This window comes from Anopheles stephensi, chromosome 3 (assembly GCF_013141755.1).
Source record: "Anopheles stephensi strain Indian chromosome 3, UCI_ANSTEP_V1.0, whole genome shotgun sequence".
NCBI classification, from domain to species: Eukaryota; Metazoa; Arthropoda; class Insecta; order Diptera; family Culicidae; genus Anopheles; species Anopheles stephensi.
In genome coordinates, this window is record NC_050203.1 from 26,830,449 (window position 1) to 26,847,762 (window position 17,314).

Consider the following 17,314-nt stretch of genomic DNA (forward strand, 5'->3'; position numbering starts at 1 on the left):
TGGTAAGGTGTCACCGTGTCAAAATCTCTTTAAATAAATATAATTATTTTCTAAAACGTAAAAACCACGTCCATATCTGAGTTTAGCTGGTTCGAATGGTTAAAACTTCCAGCATTTTTTTCTTTATCAAAATAAGGATCTCATAACGCACAGTCCATACAGACACTGACTGTGTGCTAAACGACAGATGCAGTATGCCAGCGCCGTCAGTGTACAAAAACCGGAAGCTTCATTTACTTGCCCGACACCATCCGCGCGACGGTGTGCCTGTTTCCGGGCTATTCTATTACATTATCCAGCCCCACCTGCACAGAAGGTAGAAAAGGAAATGAGGACACATTATTAGCCGGGAGTCCGCTGCGGGTGCTTCCCGGTAGCTGGTCCCTTTTATTGTGGTTTTCGAAAACTAATTACGGCAACCATTGCATCGCGCACCGTACTTCCTCGTGGCCCAAGTCATGGAGTTTCACACTGCTGGTGGGTTTAGATTTAGCTTGTTTAGGGCCCCCAGGAAAATAAGCAAAATTCTGCATAAAAGCCAGCTATTTCCGGACTAACCACCGCAAATGCACGGTGTAATGCCGTGGGCCACGTGGGCTTGGGCCTTGTATCTATTTTAGAAGATGAAGATTAAAGAAATTAGTTTAATGAATTTTTCACAGCTTACCCACGGAAAAGCCTTATACGCAGGATGTGTGTGCCATGGCGGAAACCGGGGGCGATGATGTTGCCCGCAAGCGTGTAATGCTGCTCGGTTGGCTTTGTTTGGCCAAAGTTCGGTTCGGGGTTCATTCAATCACGGGCACGGCACCAGCACATTAGCACGATGGTGGACGTTTTCCAGGAAAGCCATTCAGGCAGCAAAGGTTTAATAATAATGTAATTTAAACGAGCCAAAGCCGGTGGTTTTGTTTTGCTTTCGAAACAGATTATGGACGAGACATGGCGGGATGAGCCATTGAGAAACAACACATGGTTTGCACGGCCTCACATACAGTTAAGAGGGTTTCTATCCAATGCAATATTGAAAATTTATCAGGAGAATATATTAAATTGCAGGTTAGGAATTATTGTAAATTATTCAATAAGATGATCCTATTCAAGAACCTCTTATTTTTCATAAATGTAAATTTTTCTTCGCTCTAATTTTTGGTTTTTGAATGTTTAAAACTTTAAAAAATATTACTTATGCATTCACAATTAATAATAAGGAAATAAATCATCCTGTTTGAACCATTTGAAATTTACAATCGCTCAAACACATATGTTCTCAGTGGAACAATTTTATCAAACTGATTCGGAGGTCCTATAATTTTAAGTAGATATTTTGAAGCAAATGGGGCTTCGGTCTCAAATTTTATGACTCGTAAAATATTGCTTTTCATTATGTCGTTACTCATCGAACCAACCATGTTGAGGGAATGGCTTTAATGAAACAGCTTGTGGCTTGCAATGAAATCGTTCCGATCGGTTCCGTATCGACCAAACGACTGTCACCCAGTCCCTTCGACGGCCAATGTCAAGTGAAATTGCTTCTTTTAAGCTCCCGCAAAACCCACACAAAATTGGGTACAGATTTTTGTTGTTGTCATAATTTAGACCTAATTCGGTGTAAGTACCTTTTGCTTAAATTTATGTCAAGAAGCGGGGAAAGAAATCTTAAGTAACTAATCGATCCAATAAGTAACCGTCATAAATTACGCTAAGCACGGTTAGCGCCGATCCCCTCAGAATCTACTTAGCAAATCGAACAAATCGATTTATGGCCAGAAGCCAGAAGGGTCATGCGTTTTTTTTTCTCTTTCACTCACACACACACACACTCTATCAACGCACTTCTACGTCAGAATTAGAATATCGGACCGAAAGGAGAGATAAAACCCCCCGAAGACTTGTTTTGATTTCGGGGGCCTTTTTTTGGAGACCTCGGGCGTAATGACGATGCCCTACGTACATCGGATCATCGGGGGGTAAAAAAGGGGCGCAATCGGTTTTGTGTAAAATAGGGGCAGCAGCAGCAGCAGCAGCAAACACAATAAGTAAAAACGTACAATGTAACACTGAGCCGAACAGGATGAAGAGTAAATTGAATTGAAAACGGATATTCATGACAAAAACACGAAACAAAAACACACTTTTCGGGGCGCTCGGGAGAGTGGGAGTCCTTTAGTTTGTTTTGAGCGCTCTCTCTTTCTCGTTCAAGCGAGCGTAAGGAGAAATGTAACAAAAGCTGACAAAATCACAGGTAAAAAAGAAACAGAGGACCATCAGAAGCCAATAGCTGGAACTTACCCGGATGACGACTTAATTTCCACCTCGGGCCAGGACGGGCGCCGTTTCCACACGGAAAACGACGATTTGTCCGGTGGGTTCGGATTGATGGGCGAGCTGCGTCCACGGAACGATCCCTGCCGGGGTGGCGGTACGAGCGCATCGAGACCACGGCCGGATGACTGGCGCCGGATCGGGGGTGTGCCGGGTGCGGCAAGGGTCGATGGTGTTGCCACCTTGCCGTAGCCTGCGTGTAGATGGAGATGGGTTAAAGTGGATGAGTTATCGATGACATCGGATGCAATCTGGAGCTTTAACTCATGTTTTCTATAATCCCGAACACAACACTTTAAAGATGGTAGTCGTTCAAGAATCACACGTACGCTCAAGGATGCTGGAGCCATCTTCGGCTGGGTCGAAATGTCTTGTCAAGTGCACAGGCACATGCAAGGCACGCATACAAGACGCTCTCATGCGATAGACAGCCGTGATTTGGTCCTTCTGGCACTGGAAAGCCTGTACACACCGTACACTCCACAAGTGCACTTGCAGTGACACAAGCACTGACCCGGCACTCGGCTGCTATTGTAGTCTAATGAAATCATTGAATTATGTTGCCACACTAATGCGCACACAACCGGGTGCAACGGGTGAGCACGGGTGTGAACTTGCGTTCGCCTGGCAAGCCAGGTGATCACCTGCAGGTCCCGGTGGGAAATTCTATCCTTTATATGAAAATGCATACGGGCACAGGCGTCCAAATGCGGCAGACGAACGATGCATGAATGCACAAACTCAAACAAAACGCTGATACACACAACCACACACACACACACACACGCACGAGAGTTACCGGGTGAATGAATAAATGTGCAATCAGGCAACAGGCTTCACGTGCAGGCACACCCATGCATGCATGCAAGAAATGCCCAATTGGATCGGGCACGGGCACACTGCTCAGCAATAGTTTTTCCCTGGTTCCGTGTGTCGCCTTGTGCACCGAATGCAACTCCGAAGGAACTTCAACCCGGTTTCCAGAGGAGTATGGGGTGTTTGGCTCTATTCTGGTGGTATGGCAATTGCTTTCGGAAGTCTTTACATGTAAGACATGGCTTAATTTGCTTTCTATTGTGCTTGCCGGCGTGCATGTTATCGATCACGTGTCTTTAAGGTTTTATTTTTAAATTGGAGCGGCGTTTTTACGGCTGTGTTATATGCCCATTACATTGTGAAATACATTTTATACGAGCTAAAGAAGCCTCTTTCTCACAGATTGCGCCCTGTTCTGACTTTAAGTTTTCCTCGAAGGGCCTACTTCATTACCGAAAAAGCATCTACAGCATTGCAACGGAGTCGTTAAACTTGACTTCATTGGTGCAGCTTTTAGAGCGCTCATTTCGTTCGTTCGGCGTATCCGTTCGATGTTGTTTCCGCCGAATGGAATCACCCATACACTACGGGAAACATCTTCAGCCAGCAGGATAGCTTCCAATCGGAAATGGGAAGCAGAACTTCCAAGTAGCAAACGGCCAAACAGACGTCTCGAGTTTTGGGAAGCAATTTGCGCAAAGAACATCATTCCGATACACACATACACATGAGCTCTCACATGAACACACGAGCTCCCAATGCAGCACACGGTGTGGTAGGTTTTGTCGGGAAGATGCAATAATAATTTATAGTGTGTCTAACTTTTCACATGGTAGGATGTTCGAGGCATGGGTATGAAGGATGCTCGTTAGAGGATCTTTAACTTTTACGAGCGCTATAATGTGTGATAGTTTTAAAAATTCATTGTTATGTTTAGTTTTAATGTAGCTTTGTTTTAACTATTTTTTGTGCTGCTTGTGTACTAAATCAAGGAAAAAAAATACTCCACTTGCCTACATTTAGGCGTGAATGTAAATATATGAAATTCCTTTGATCTATTGCTGTTTGTTAAACAAGATAAAAATGTGAAAATTCTTTTCAGAACTAGCGAATGGAAATTTCATGGAAATTCTGTTAAATGAACCAGCTTTGAGGAGCTCTGTTTAGTATCTTTTTCATGCTACAAATATTTAAAAGTTCTAACAAGGTTTCTGCACTTGCAATTTTATCTTCTTTTTCTTTTGCTTCTTATTCTTTTTTCTTTAGCTAATGATTTTCCTGCTTCAGCGCTAAGATAAAATGCCATTCTAAGAAGAGCCTATCTTGCTACCATTCGCTACAGAGCGTTGCTGCTCCGTCGGCTGTCATAGTTCTTATCAGGTGAGTCTTGGAATTGAACTTTATGAAAATTGTACCAAACAAGCAGAAACAATCGTGTGTCCTTTTGCTGGAAGGAACAAAGTTTCCGAGATGTTTTGTTTTTTATTTGTTATTCTCCTTCACTAACACCAACAGCAGCTCGTTTCTAAGAAACTGGTGTGCGCAATGCAAGAACTTTTGACTTTGCTGACATTTGTTGTTTTATCGCAAGGTGTGGTGTGTTCCGGAACCTTTGCCTACCCTGTATTTTTTTTTTACTCGTGATGTAGATGATTTGTTTTGGCTTGTATTTTGCTTTGGTAAAGTGTGTGTGTGTGTGTGTGTGTGTTTGTGAAGACGGAAAACAAGAAAATGAGTACCTTGGAGCACAATTACAGATGAAGATAAATATTGCTGTACAAGTTGGGGGACGGACTTTGTCCATATTTTTGATGATTTTTGTTTTTGATCATTAACAAACGCAATTTAATGGTTGTTTGTATGTAGCTTCCCTTCTCACTTCTTTTCTTGTTTACATGCGTTATGGTGCATTCTACTGCGAAAATAGGGAAAAACAATTTCTCAGAACAGATTAGGTCACGTCTTCGTAATTCCTTGAACCGTTCCAATTTTCTCTCTCTCTCTCTCTCTATGTATTTCTCTCGCCTTCTCGCAAAATGCCCCCTATCGATAGCGTCGAGAAGCGTATGATGAGATTTGCATAAGCATAAATCGAAATGGCAATCAAAACAACATTTCAAAGCCAAAGATTACCAGCTGTGGATACCAGCATGGAAGGAGACCAATCGAACAGCTTTGAATTTTTTACCATCGCGACAGAGAATCGATTAGAGAAGGATGTACTCTGTAGCGGATGGCGAGAAGAGGGACGCGTGAATGTGTGAGCAAAGTGGCAATAAAAGAGGAATGAAATTATGGCCCATTTGTGGAATATAGGTTAATATTTACTGTACGAGTCTTTGCTGTATATCATTCCGCAGTGGAAGAATTGGAACGTTCTGCAGCATCTCGAGAGCATTATCCCGCTAGCCTTGTGTGTGAGTGTGTGTGTTGTTTTATACGAATACAGATGTTCACAGGTTTGTCGGTCATGAGATTACAGATTCTTGCGTATATGTTTCAGATACAAACAAGGCCTGTTTCGAATAACAGGAACGTTAGACGTAGCGAGTGAAATGATAGACATAATTTTAAGATGAAGTACACTACATACATATTTCTTTTATGTTGGAGGTAGCTTATTTTTCATCAGATTTCTAGATAGAACAATTGTCTTGTCTTGCTTCCAGGACACGTGTTAGGCGAGAGTACATTCTTAACACTCGTGTTTCACCGTAAAAAAGGAGAGCCTGCTTTTAGAGTAACAAGAGACATGTGGCAATTTCTTGTTATTTCTTAGAAACAGTACAATACCGGAATGATGCTGGATGTTTATTTTATATTCCTCTGGTTAAAAGTGATAAGACGTGTAAACATTTCTAGAAACTGGCCCTTTTCATTGCAGTTTTTGCAAGTAGAAGTTTGAAGCAAACATGTTATTTCCGAATGTACCAAAGTTCTCGTTAGACCGCTTAAACAAGGCAGTTTTTAAGACAAGAGGTAACCCCAGTTTTTTTAATAAATAAAAGGTGAAATTATCAACTGATTTATTTATAACAGTAGAATTTAACCATAAAAAGAAAAAATATAGGTGTAGCGATAAGAAGGTCCCATTCGCCTAAATTATATTGGCCCCTGTCGTAATTTGTGCAGCAGTTGTAGCGTAAGCGCAAGCAGTTGTGAATGAATAAATGTTCCAATTCCACCTGCTTTAATGTGTACCTTCACTTGTTGCAACTGCATTACGCCGCGACCCTGTACATGAACATGGAATCCTAATTAGTCCCGAGGATACTCCACCGTCATCGTACCTACTCTTTGCTGACAGGACATTGCTCATTCCAGCGATACGTGTCGATACGTGTTGACGCGCGGAAGGTTGTCTCGCGCTCGTACCGTACCACAGAGCGTACGGGAGAATGTGACCAAGCAAATCGGGTACGAATACCTTGGCTTCAAAATCATCCCCAATCCTGTTTGGCCGTTAGCAGCATTTCGGTTTTTCTGTTTGACGCAACAACACGGTATCCTGATGATCTTTGGGCACGGGAGCCAGAGACAGTTTCATGCTCGAATGGAGTGAAGCATATTTTATTTACGAGTCCACAACATGCGCCCAATCTGCCGGCCGTGTGTCTGCGCCGAGCAGTGATTAAAGCACCTGCGTCCAAAAGTGTGTTTTTTGTTGTTGCTTTCTGCTTCATTATGTTTCACGTTGAATGCAGGTGAACTCGCTGGTCTGGTCTAATTGTTTGATAACATACTGAGAGGGATGGGGAGCTGGGAAGGCAAAGACGAAATGGGTGGTGAAAATGAGCGTAGGAACAAAACGCATAATACCACGAACATAATACATGGCAGGTGTGGTAATTACTGGCGGCGTTCAGCATATTTTTCCACCATTGACTGTTTTACCAGTTCGGGGAAAACGGAATTTATTTATGCCATTCAAAGGCAACAGGTGGATAGTTTGGGTTTAGTTTTTTGCTTCAGGCGCTAAATGTTTTATGCATGAGCTTTGCTACCATTCGTCAGTATTGGTATTGTTTTGGTTAAAATAATCATCGTTTCGAGTGAACATGATTTGCGATGGTTGATAATAGATTTTACACATGTTCTGTTACTGTTTACAATTGGGTATGGAGTATTTCTAGTTTGCTTTAAATAGATCGTATCCTGTCAAACTGCGAATTAAATCTTGAAATTGAGACTACATATGAAGGTCTTTCGACCAAAGAACACTTTCCTTGTTCTGTTCTGTAGATTTTTGAGCTTTGAAATCAATAGCTTAAGATATACGGCCAGGCCGTCCATCAGAAAAATTACAAAAATGGCTTCAATCAAACAGTAATCAAAACCTAAATAAAATAAATAAACAACAGCATTCCATTCCACCATTCCAACATTCCACCACGAATCGATGTGACCACCAAAAAAACCATGCGAATTAAAAAGAAAACATCGTCAACACAATCCTCATGACAACAATCGATCCTTTATTCAACGATAGTCGGTTGGGGTGAGTGAGTCCAAATTCAATTTAGAGTCCCACGTGGGTTGAGGACACATGCAGAAGAAATTGCCGACTACCTCGCTCCTTTTTCTCATCCTCTCAAGTAGAAATAAAGAACACACGCCACCGCCATGAGTTGGGTTATGGCAGTTGGTAAAAACTTTGATCCCATATCTGGCGACCGTGCAAGAGAAAACCTTCGCACACCAGCCGTGGGTTATTGGTGATTAATAATTCTTTCACCTTTCCGATGAACAACTAGATTGAGGAAAGTCCCATAAAGAGCGTTTGTTTTTATTTTCCTTTGTGTGTGTGTGTGCGTGTGTGTCTTTTCCATCACATTCTGCACACTCGACAACGGAACGTGTTCCAAACTGTCACTTAAGGGTCGCCCCGAGTGGAGTGCAAAATATTCAAAGCACGAGCCTGTTTCATTCCTGCAGCCCGACGGTCTCGACGAAACCCCTCATCATGTGCAGGCATGTTTTATGGATGTTGGCTTTTGGTGAGTTAGTTTTTGAAATATTCAAAAGTGCTTTTGTTGTGAACGAGCTGACAGACGACATCGTTGGTGGGATGGTTTAAGGTTGCTGCATATCTCTCCGTCACTCCATCATCGCGCCTGATCTAATCCATCTCGACTTTCGTTCGTTTTGGCGTTGCAGAGAGGCGAGTAGGGGTGCAGAATGTATGATTAATCTTTTTCACCTTTTCCGGTGCTTGATGAAGTGTCGTCCGCTCGCAGGGGACGTTGAATATGCTTCGCTTAAAAGCATCCTGATGGACGGACATTAAAGCAGAGGACAGGATAAATAAATGCTTTTTTAGAATTCAGCATAAAGCGCTGGCCGGAACACTTGTATGGCCTGCAGGCTGTTTGCGTGAGCTGCACCGGTGATAAAAAGGTGGAAGCTAACTAACTATTCTGCTGGCAAGAGATTTATCACGCTTTGGTGAAAAGTGAAAAGGATCTGTCCTTTTTAGTAAGCCTTTTAAATTGATTGGGTAATCATACTAGATTTAGCCTGAGGATAGTTTTTCGCCTAGAAAACTTGTTTCAATGACGATATCGGATTAGCACACGGCATTGCAGGTTCGGGAAGGAGAAGCACGGGATCCGGTTACTAACGTATAATTCATCCAGATTGGCAGGAGTAGCAATCCAATGTGAAAATCTGGACAACAGCCTCTCTAGCATTAAAGGCTTTCTGGGAATCTTCCCGAAGGAGCGTTTCAGGTACTTCAATGCAAAAATCAACATGAAGGTGTGAAACAGAGAATGATTAGACATGCTATTAAAGCTGCTAAAAGCGCGTATAGATCGTCCAGTCTGTACCTTTGAATTGTCAAAAGGATTAACTATCAAAACACCTGGACTCTATTGCGGGATTGTCAAATGTCTAATGAAGCTTCAGAGAAAGACGGTCAATGATAATTGGATTTCATCGTGGCCCTCAAGGCGCCTATGATAAGCCTTGATCAGACAAGTCCTATGCATGCCAGGCGCTCATTAATTTCACTGAGAAAGGTTTTTGGCTAGCGTATCTGGCTGTTAATAGTAGGACTGCATAAAATATTTTCGGTTTTTGTGTTTATAAATATATCTGACTATATCTTTTTCAACTTCAACTATATCAGGACATTCATTCCATAATTCAGTCCACATGAAAACTTTGACGTCCCAGATTGACGTTTTGCCATAAACCCTGTTAGCAATTATTTCTTTAAGCAGTGGTGAAGTCCTGAAAAGCTAACAGTATCTGCATTTTTCTTTGGTCACATACAGCCTAAAAAGAAACAATATTTTATGGACTAGATCTAATTTAGATTTTGTACCACGTTTAGACTCAAAACTCCTGGAAAGGAGGGTACTTAGACACATTTTGCTCCTGTTCCTGAATGAGGACAATAATTATGGCACAACTCTTCCAAGAACTAATTATTGTAAAATGTATCAAATATAGTGCAAAGAATAAGTCTCGTTAAGGTACTCGTCAAGTCAAGTATACTCGTCAAATACCAAATGCCATCAGTGAAATTTTCTTACTATTCCAATTATTGCAAAAAATGCAGTCAAGAAACAAAACCAGCCAGGGAATGTTTTTCTCAAAGTTAACCTCAATTTCCCTCCACAAGTTCCATCGGAATGTACGCTGTTTACTTCCTTGTTTTCGAAAACCCCTTTACAAGCATCAGCCTTTATCAAACGTCAAAAGAAGCATGTTTTGCCCCGAAAAACAGCGCTCAAGCATGCACACTTCATGTTTCGTTGCAGTTATCCATCGCTCAAAAAAGAACCCTCTGCCAGCTGAACATAAAATGACGGCGGCGGAATAACCCCACCGATCCCCGGTGGCCGGTGTTTTAAGAACTCTTCACCATTGCCGTAAGTGCATTTTCGTATTGCAAAACGAGTTCCCTTGCGCGGCACGTAACGGCAGTAGTAGCAAGCAATTTTCATTTTTTTCCATATCGTTTACATCGCATCAAAATGGGACTTGCCCTGTCCCGGTCTCTTTCATCACGCCACCCCGATCCGATGGTCGTAATCTTTTGCCTAAGCCACCACTTGACAGTATGACTTCTTGTGCAGCATCGACGTTGCGACGTTAAGAATTGTACAGCTGCATCAGCCGCATCATCCACTTACCAAGCGATGTTCCTGCCGCTGTCGATGTGCCGCCCGCACCCTGTCCGGTTGAGCCGGCGCCTCCACTACCGATGCTGCTACCACCGCTTGAGCCGAGACCACACATTCCTTGGCTGCTGCTTCCGGGACCTCCCGGGCTTGGGCCGGGACTGTGTCCCATGCCACCCGACGCACCTCCCGTACCGCCCATACCATACGGCGAGGTGACGGAGGACGACGAGGACGAGTGACCACCGGACGGGCCGGAAGAGCCTTCGGTCGATTCCTGGCGCGACAGGGAAAACCGCCGTGGATTCAACCCGAGCCCGGCAACCCCACTCGTCACGTATTGCTGTAGCGAACTGAAGAAGCTCATCTTCTGGCTGAGAGGGGTGATGTATGTGTGAGTGTTTATATTGTTTCCTTCTTTACTTGTCTTCTCGCAGTTACTCAGCACGGAAGCACACAGACGTGTTTTGTTGTTTGTTTAATGTTTGTATGTATTTTTTTTTGTTTACTACTATCTTCGCTCTCCCTTCGAAGGATGATGCTCGGCTCACGTAGCGACAAGGATCTATCAGATCTATTGTTGGGCAAAAGCTGCACGACTGTACACTTTTGGAACTGTTTTTTTATCTTCTTGTTTCGCCTACGTACGTCACCTCTGCAGGGAAGAAACAAATAAATTGACGCTTTGACGCTGCCTTTTATGTCGGCCTACACGGTTCCTGCTAGTGTGGAAACTCAACTCCCAGGGCTTACTATTATTTACAGCTTCATCTCCAGTACGTGTGAATGTCTCAGCGGGCGTTCGAGCAGTGGTGGTATCGTGCGTTCGACCGATCGTGGCATTCCCTGTCCGTTGGGGTGAACCGAAAGCAACATCAACATGTCACTAGTTGAACGCGGCTGTAGCTGGTCGGTCTGATGACCGGTCATAGTCTGCTGGTTCGAAGCACTTATCCGATCCACTTCACATCAATGTATCGCTCTTACGGTAACGCTTGCACAGCATCCACTATCTTGCGAGCGGGTTTCGAGCGGTTTCAGTTTTCAGCATCTAGGGCTGATTGTGCGAGTACTGTAGGAATACATTTCCGTTCAAGATTATCCGTCAAGTTTTTGCCGTGTCAGTTTTTGTAGTGAACGATTCGGTGTGATTATTTCGGCTATAGTGCTGTACTAAAATGTTGCTGATTTATCGTTTCCTTTGTATTGATTGCATCACGCAAGTACGCTAGTTCGTCGCTAGAGGAACAACCACCATTAGACGACGCTCTGCTTCCATACCTGCCAGAAAGAGAGAGAGAGAGAGAGAAAATAGCACGTCAAAATATGATATAAATATGGTCTAATTCCATTTCGATTCCCATTCGTTTGCCCATTACGAGACAGGTCTTCTATTATGCGTGCCGGTACCCCGGTTCGTCGTCGCAACTTTTAAACCACTAACGTGTAAGCACTTAAAATCAAAGCAAATGGTGCCGGGCGCCTGAATGTCGGCAAACGGCACAGCACTTCGGGCTGAATCGGTTGGCTGCGGTTATGTTGTTGCTCATATGTTTTGTGCGACTACTGGCTGCATTTAGGACGCGTACCGTTTGGCATTCTCGGGGCGGAAAGCATCTTTGGCAAACTCAATTAAGATCAAATTTGCATTCCATACAATCAAATAAATCTCGCATTTCTCGTTTCGGGTCCCGGAAATCGCTTCCAAACCTTGGCGCATCGCTATGTCGAGGTAACCGGACGAATGCTCCGTTTCCGGCGTTTTTGGTCGCGCTCTAAGCCGAAAGAGATATCAACACCAGCATTCTCTGGGTTGGTGGTTGGAGGGAAAAAAATCCACACCACAGTATGCCATTGGAATAGAACACTTTTTTTGGGTTGTTGTTGGTGCCGAACCTTCTACCAACGTTGGCTTGATGTTGGCCAGCAATTGTTGCGAGGTTTAGCGTTTCTAATACACAGCCAGGAAAGGGGAAAATAGAATAGTGTTGCGCTGGATCAGGGGGAAAGAAGAACCATGGACCGTGCGAAAGGTAAAACTGCAACTCTATAAAAAGTGCACGCTTCATATCAGCACAAGATTGAGCTCATTCCCGTTGGCGTTCCGCTATGTGAGGAGAAGCAAAGATAAATCATGACATGGTTTGAACGAGCAGAATACGAAGGTAGTTGAGCAGATAGATGGAAATCGGGGCTTCTTTGTGGTTGTGTTTTTTTGTTTTCGTCTTTGCTGTTCGGTAGAACTCATAAACCATAAAGTGGAAAATGTGGTCAGAGATGAAATTTGGTTCTCGAGACCGAATGCAGCATCGGTCGCTGCACGCTGTTTTATGAGAAAAAGTTGATTTTGTTTTCTTATGAACGAGAGTCTATTCCTACCGTTCCAGGGATGCGACAACTGCGATGACAGGTAGGTGTAGTTTCTGTTCAAGCGATTCTAGAGAAATCCTATCGTTCTTATGCAATTTTTGGTTAGTTCATTGTAAGCTCTTTTTCCATTTGTAACATTTTCTCACATGAAACATGTAACATTTTCTCAGAATACGGTGTTCTCATGAAGTTTTGAAACGTCTGATTGTTTGCAAAATTTTGTGGAATAATCTCTAAAACACTTTTGCAACCTATATTTATCCAAAGGAATGTTTGTTCGGCCTGAAAATCTGAAAAAGGAATAAGTCTAGAATGAGTTAGTTTATGCTCAAAATGAATGAGCTAACGAATTGCATACTGCCAGGCGCATGCACTACTATCTTTGGTTTTAAATTCTCTTAGCTCTACTCATTCTTTTCTATCAGTTATTAGACAACACTATTTAACAACTATTTTTTTAGTTCTTTTCGTCAGTTGCAGGAAATTGAAACTTAAAAATAATTATAACCACTTTACAACGAACCGTTGCTTTTGAAGAATTAATTACCAACTGCTAAGGCAGGAGCAAACAATCGGCTTCTTTAATTGAAAAAGAAAGTAGCAAAACGAATGCAGAAAAACGAAACTCTGCTACGTAAGCTGCTTAAGCAGAACATTAAACAGTACCAACCGGTTCCGCACTCATACAACGTTTCCTCCGTTGCAACCATAATGAATATTTCATCCCGTTTCCAGGAATAATATCGTGTTTCGCTGTTTGGACTGGTGCTTGCAATTTTCTTTCGCGCGCAGGTAAACGCTGTCTGTGCATTTTGCAACTGTTTCCAGTGTTATTAACACCCGTTTTTTAACTCCATCGCTTGAAAGGATTTTTTTTTTGCTTGCATTCGACCTACAGTAAGATGAAGGAGAAAAATAATAAAACGTATGTCTTTGTTTCTTTGGAAAGCTTTTCCATAAACATAACATACAAGAATGTCTACAACTGGTAACTGCTAAAGCTTTTTAAATATTTATTTTTTTCTAAATGCTTCATCGTTTCATGTACAAATGAAGTACTCAATTATCATTCAGAACACATCACGAACATTTTCAAAACCCTCCCATAAAGGCAACAAAAGATATCTTCTCTTCTTGCGAAATGCGTACGTAAGGTAGCTTAAATCCTCTGGTGAAACATATTTTTCCTCCCGGAAAAAAGCCCGGTCGTACATCATTTCGGTATGCTGTTGTGATTGTGTGTGACACGGTTCAGCAGAGTGTTTGGTTTGGTGTGTCGGGAAAAACGAGAAACGTAGTTTGTAGTAATTTTCTGTCACCTCTGTAAACAGACGCCATCCTGGCCACTTTGCCCACGCCATTTCCCCATCGTAGCATGCTGTGCTGTGCGATACGTTTTGCTTTCCAAACTCACCGACCATCGGATGGGAGAGAAAATGTTGGCACCCCTGCCCCCGTGCCAGCTCGTACGGAACTGTGCGAAGAATTCCAATTAAAGTCAACGGGATGCTTTTCCGACGGCGGCGTCTTTGGACGAGCCACACAGAAATAGAAGCCTTTTTACCCGTGCTTCCGAGTGGTGGACTCGTGTGTCGGAGGTGGAGACAAGACGTGAGAGCGCCGCGGCAGCAAGCGAAGAGAGAGGAAAATTAGGTCGTAAAATCATTTTAAATTCGTATTTCAGACCCATTTGCCTTTAGTCGATGCAGAGTACCTTACAGCACGAGCTTTCAAGCAACAAAATCAGACGACGGCCAGGCCACACTGGGTGTGTGTGTGTTTTGGTTGAAAAGATGAGTTGATTAATTTTCTGCTCTTTCTGCTGCTGGACGGAAAGCAACAGTTGCGTCGTAAAGCGTCTTGCACACCCGAAATTTAAGAGCACAGCTACATGAAAATGCATTTCATTAACGGCAGAAACATGGGCTCCAACTGATCTCGCTGATTAAAAGCAGGAAACACCAGTTCAGTCGGGTTGCTTCTTAGCTAAATTAATTCGATGATTGTTAGATAGCAATAGTCGTGCGATCCAACTTTACGAGGCGCTGTGTTTTATTTAATTTCGCTACTTGTTTTATGGGCTATGATTATTACAGAATATTAATGTTAGAGCGGCCTGTACCGTGTAAGGATGATCGTCCCGTGTACAAATCGATTTAATCTTTTTCAACCAATGGATAACGATCAATAACGATTACTGCGTCATTATTTATAAACTTTAGCAGTAAAACACAATATTTACTTTGATACAACATACATTAAAACACCAGATTTTGTATATTGTTACATTTTATAAATTTACGTAAGAGCTTGTACAGACATCGAGAACAATTTAGTCATAAGCATGTAAATATTTTTCAAGGAAAAATTTCTCCGGAAAGTTACACTGCTAAAAGTATATGCCAATCAAAAATGACTATACGTATTGTAGGATATTGATGGTCACCAATCTGCTATTTTGGAGAACTGGTATCAATTTGAGACGATTATTTAATTGTGAAAAATTCGGAAAATCATTCACGAACCTGTGCTCAAATTTTCATGAAAACAAGTTGCCAATTAGATTATTCCATTTATTTGATTGCTAATGAATCCAAACAATTTTATGTTTCTTTTTTTCACCGAACGATTATTTGCGCTCTTTCATGAGTTTCAGCTTAACTAAAGGCTAAGCTGCAGGAACTGCTAGCACTGCATTTAATTCGTTAGTTTTAATCGTTCCGGTCACACGAGCAGGTGCCGTTCGAGCCAACATGAAGCTGTTTAAAAAAATTATTATAATCGAAAAATCAGATAATGCTAATTGGACTTTGGCACCACAATAACACTCACACAACGAGCAAAAACACAAGAAGCAGAGCGCAATGTCCACAAACATTAGCTATCTCAAACGCTTATAAGCTGTTGTACAAGCACTTCCCGCACCGGTTAATGTGTGCGCTCGGTCTGTAATTTCGCTCATTCGTGTCGAGCGTCGATTCCGTGCTTGGAATTAATTCGCACTACACGCAAAAGCAAATGCGATGAAAAACCCTCCCCATGCATAAACAGTGGAAAAATAGTACACAAATTTGCTAACAAACACAACGGACACAAGCAAGTACAGGCAAACATGCAAGCCAGTCGTCACGAAACGACGGGCATGGTTCGCAACTGTGTCCAGGACGACGATGGCGAGAGGGATGGCGAGAGGGATGGCTCCATCGTGTCAGCAATTAAGGCATATAAACAGTTAAACTTTCTTATAACCGTTTGGTCATAAAAAAAATTTTTATTAAACCTAGAGATAATTTTACAACTCGACTTATCGTTTCGAACTCCTAATTACAACTGATTTATCATCGCCCAGCTTGTGCCCTACTGTCGGGAACCCACGATGGTTCCCACGGTTTGGCCACGTTGGCTCTCCACGTGCAGCGGTGTCCTTTTCTGGAGCTGTCTGCGCGTGGCCAGTGTCGCGTTGCTCGGCGTCTTCGTCGTCATCGCTTTGCTCGGTGCATTCTGCTGCGTTGCAGATTCTCGATGCTCGATGCCGTTCTGCGTTGTCGTCTTTTAGCCCATGCTGCGATGTCGTCTTCGATGCGAGATCAGCTTAACTCGGCTACGATGTCTTAACTCCTCCCCTCTTAAGTGACTTTGCCCTCAAAGTCTCGCTGCTGCGTGGAACGAGATAGGTCGGCTGACAAAGGTTTCGAGTTGTTTCGCTTGAGTCATGTCTATTTTTACTGTAGTTCTCTTGAATTGGAAGAATAGAAATATTATACATGCGCATATGCATATTAACGCAAATGTTCCTCCAAATATGTTAAATTTCCATCTCAAGGAGTCGTTTTGTAGGTTGATACTTTTTAGCTTTTCTCTGTGTTCTATTGTGAGGTTTTGTATCAGTTGAAGAGGCGGTCTATGTTTGATTTCGCCTTTGTCAATGTTAATTCCTGTTGTTGACTTAAATGGTTTACTAGGAATGGTGACTTCATTGTTTGAATAAATTTCTCCATTAATGATGATGTTACAATTTTCGAATTGTATGACGTAGGAACCGTTCAGTACTTGGTTCATTTTGCTGCAGTTTGATGCGATTTCTGCTATGACGTCATTGATTAGTATTGTGTCTTCTTTGATTCTTTTTATGAAGCCTTGGCTATAAATCTTTTCGTAGTCACATTGTGAATCTTCTCTTTTCACAATTTGTTGAATGCATGTTGTGGGTTGTTGTATGCCGATTTGCGGACATATATAAACGTCTTCTTGTTGTTGGCACTTCTCTGCCATGGAATATACGTGGGTTTGATTTTGTAATATATAGTTCTGTGTGACGATTATACGTGCATCGTGTTGTATTATTGAATCGATATAGTCGTATTCGTAGATTTTTGGAGATAGTTTGGGGAACTTTAGCATGTATAGTATATGAGTTTCATTTACTGCAACTTGGGCAGTTGATTGCCTTAGCAATTCTTCCGGTGTGTTGTATTTAATGTTATTCTTTTCAAGGAACTGTTCTATTGAGGTCAGATCCTCAAGGGATAGTAGCTTACTGCTCGGAATCCCGTGTTTAGCTAACAGTATAGCGTCTTCTATGACATCCAATTTTTCTTGTAACATATTTATGTTGGGAAGTAGAATAAGTTTTCGATTTTCTACTTGGTATGACTCATAGCGTTCGTTCTCGA

At 42.3% G+C, this 17,314-nt stretch overlaps 1 protein-coding gene across 8 annotated transcripts in view; it reads right to left on the bottom strand.

The window, feature by feature from the left end:
• Nucleotides 1-17,314, bottom strand: part of LOC118511492 (BAI1-associated protein 3) — a 73,372-nt gene that overhangs the window by 41,352 nt on the left and 14,706 nt on the right. For all 8 annotated transcript variants that reach the window (XM_036054650.1, XM_036054649.1, XM_036054648.1 and 5 more), the window contains 2 exons: nt 10,284-11,552; nt 2,293-2,518 (listed from right to left, as the gene is read on the bottom strand). In XM_036054650.1, the coding sequence (XP_035910543.1) occupies nt 2,293-2,518; nt 10,284-10,638 (581 nt within the window). In that variant the 5' untranslated portion in view covers nt 10,639-11,552. The remainder of the gene's footprint in view (nt 1-2,292; nt 2,519-10,283; nt 11,553-17,314) is intronic.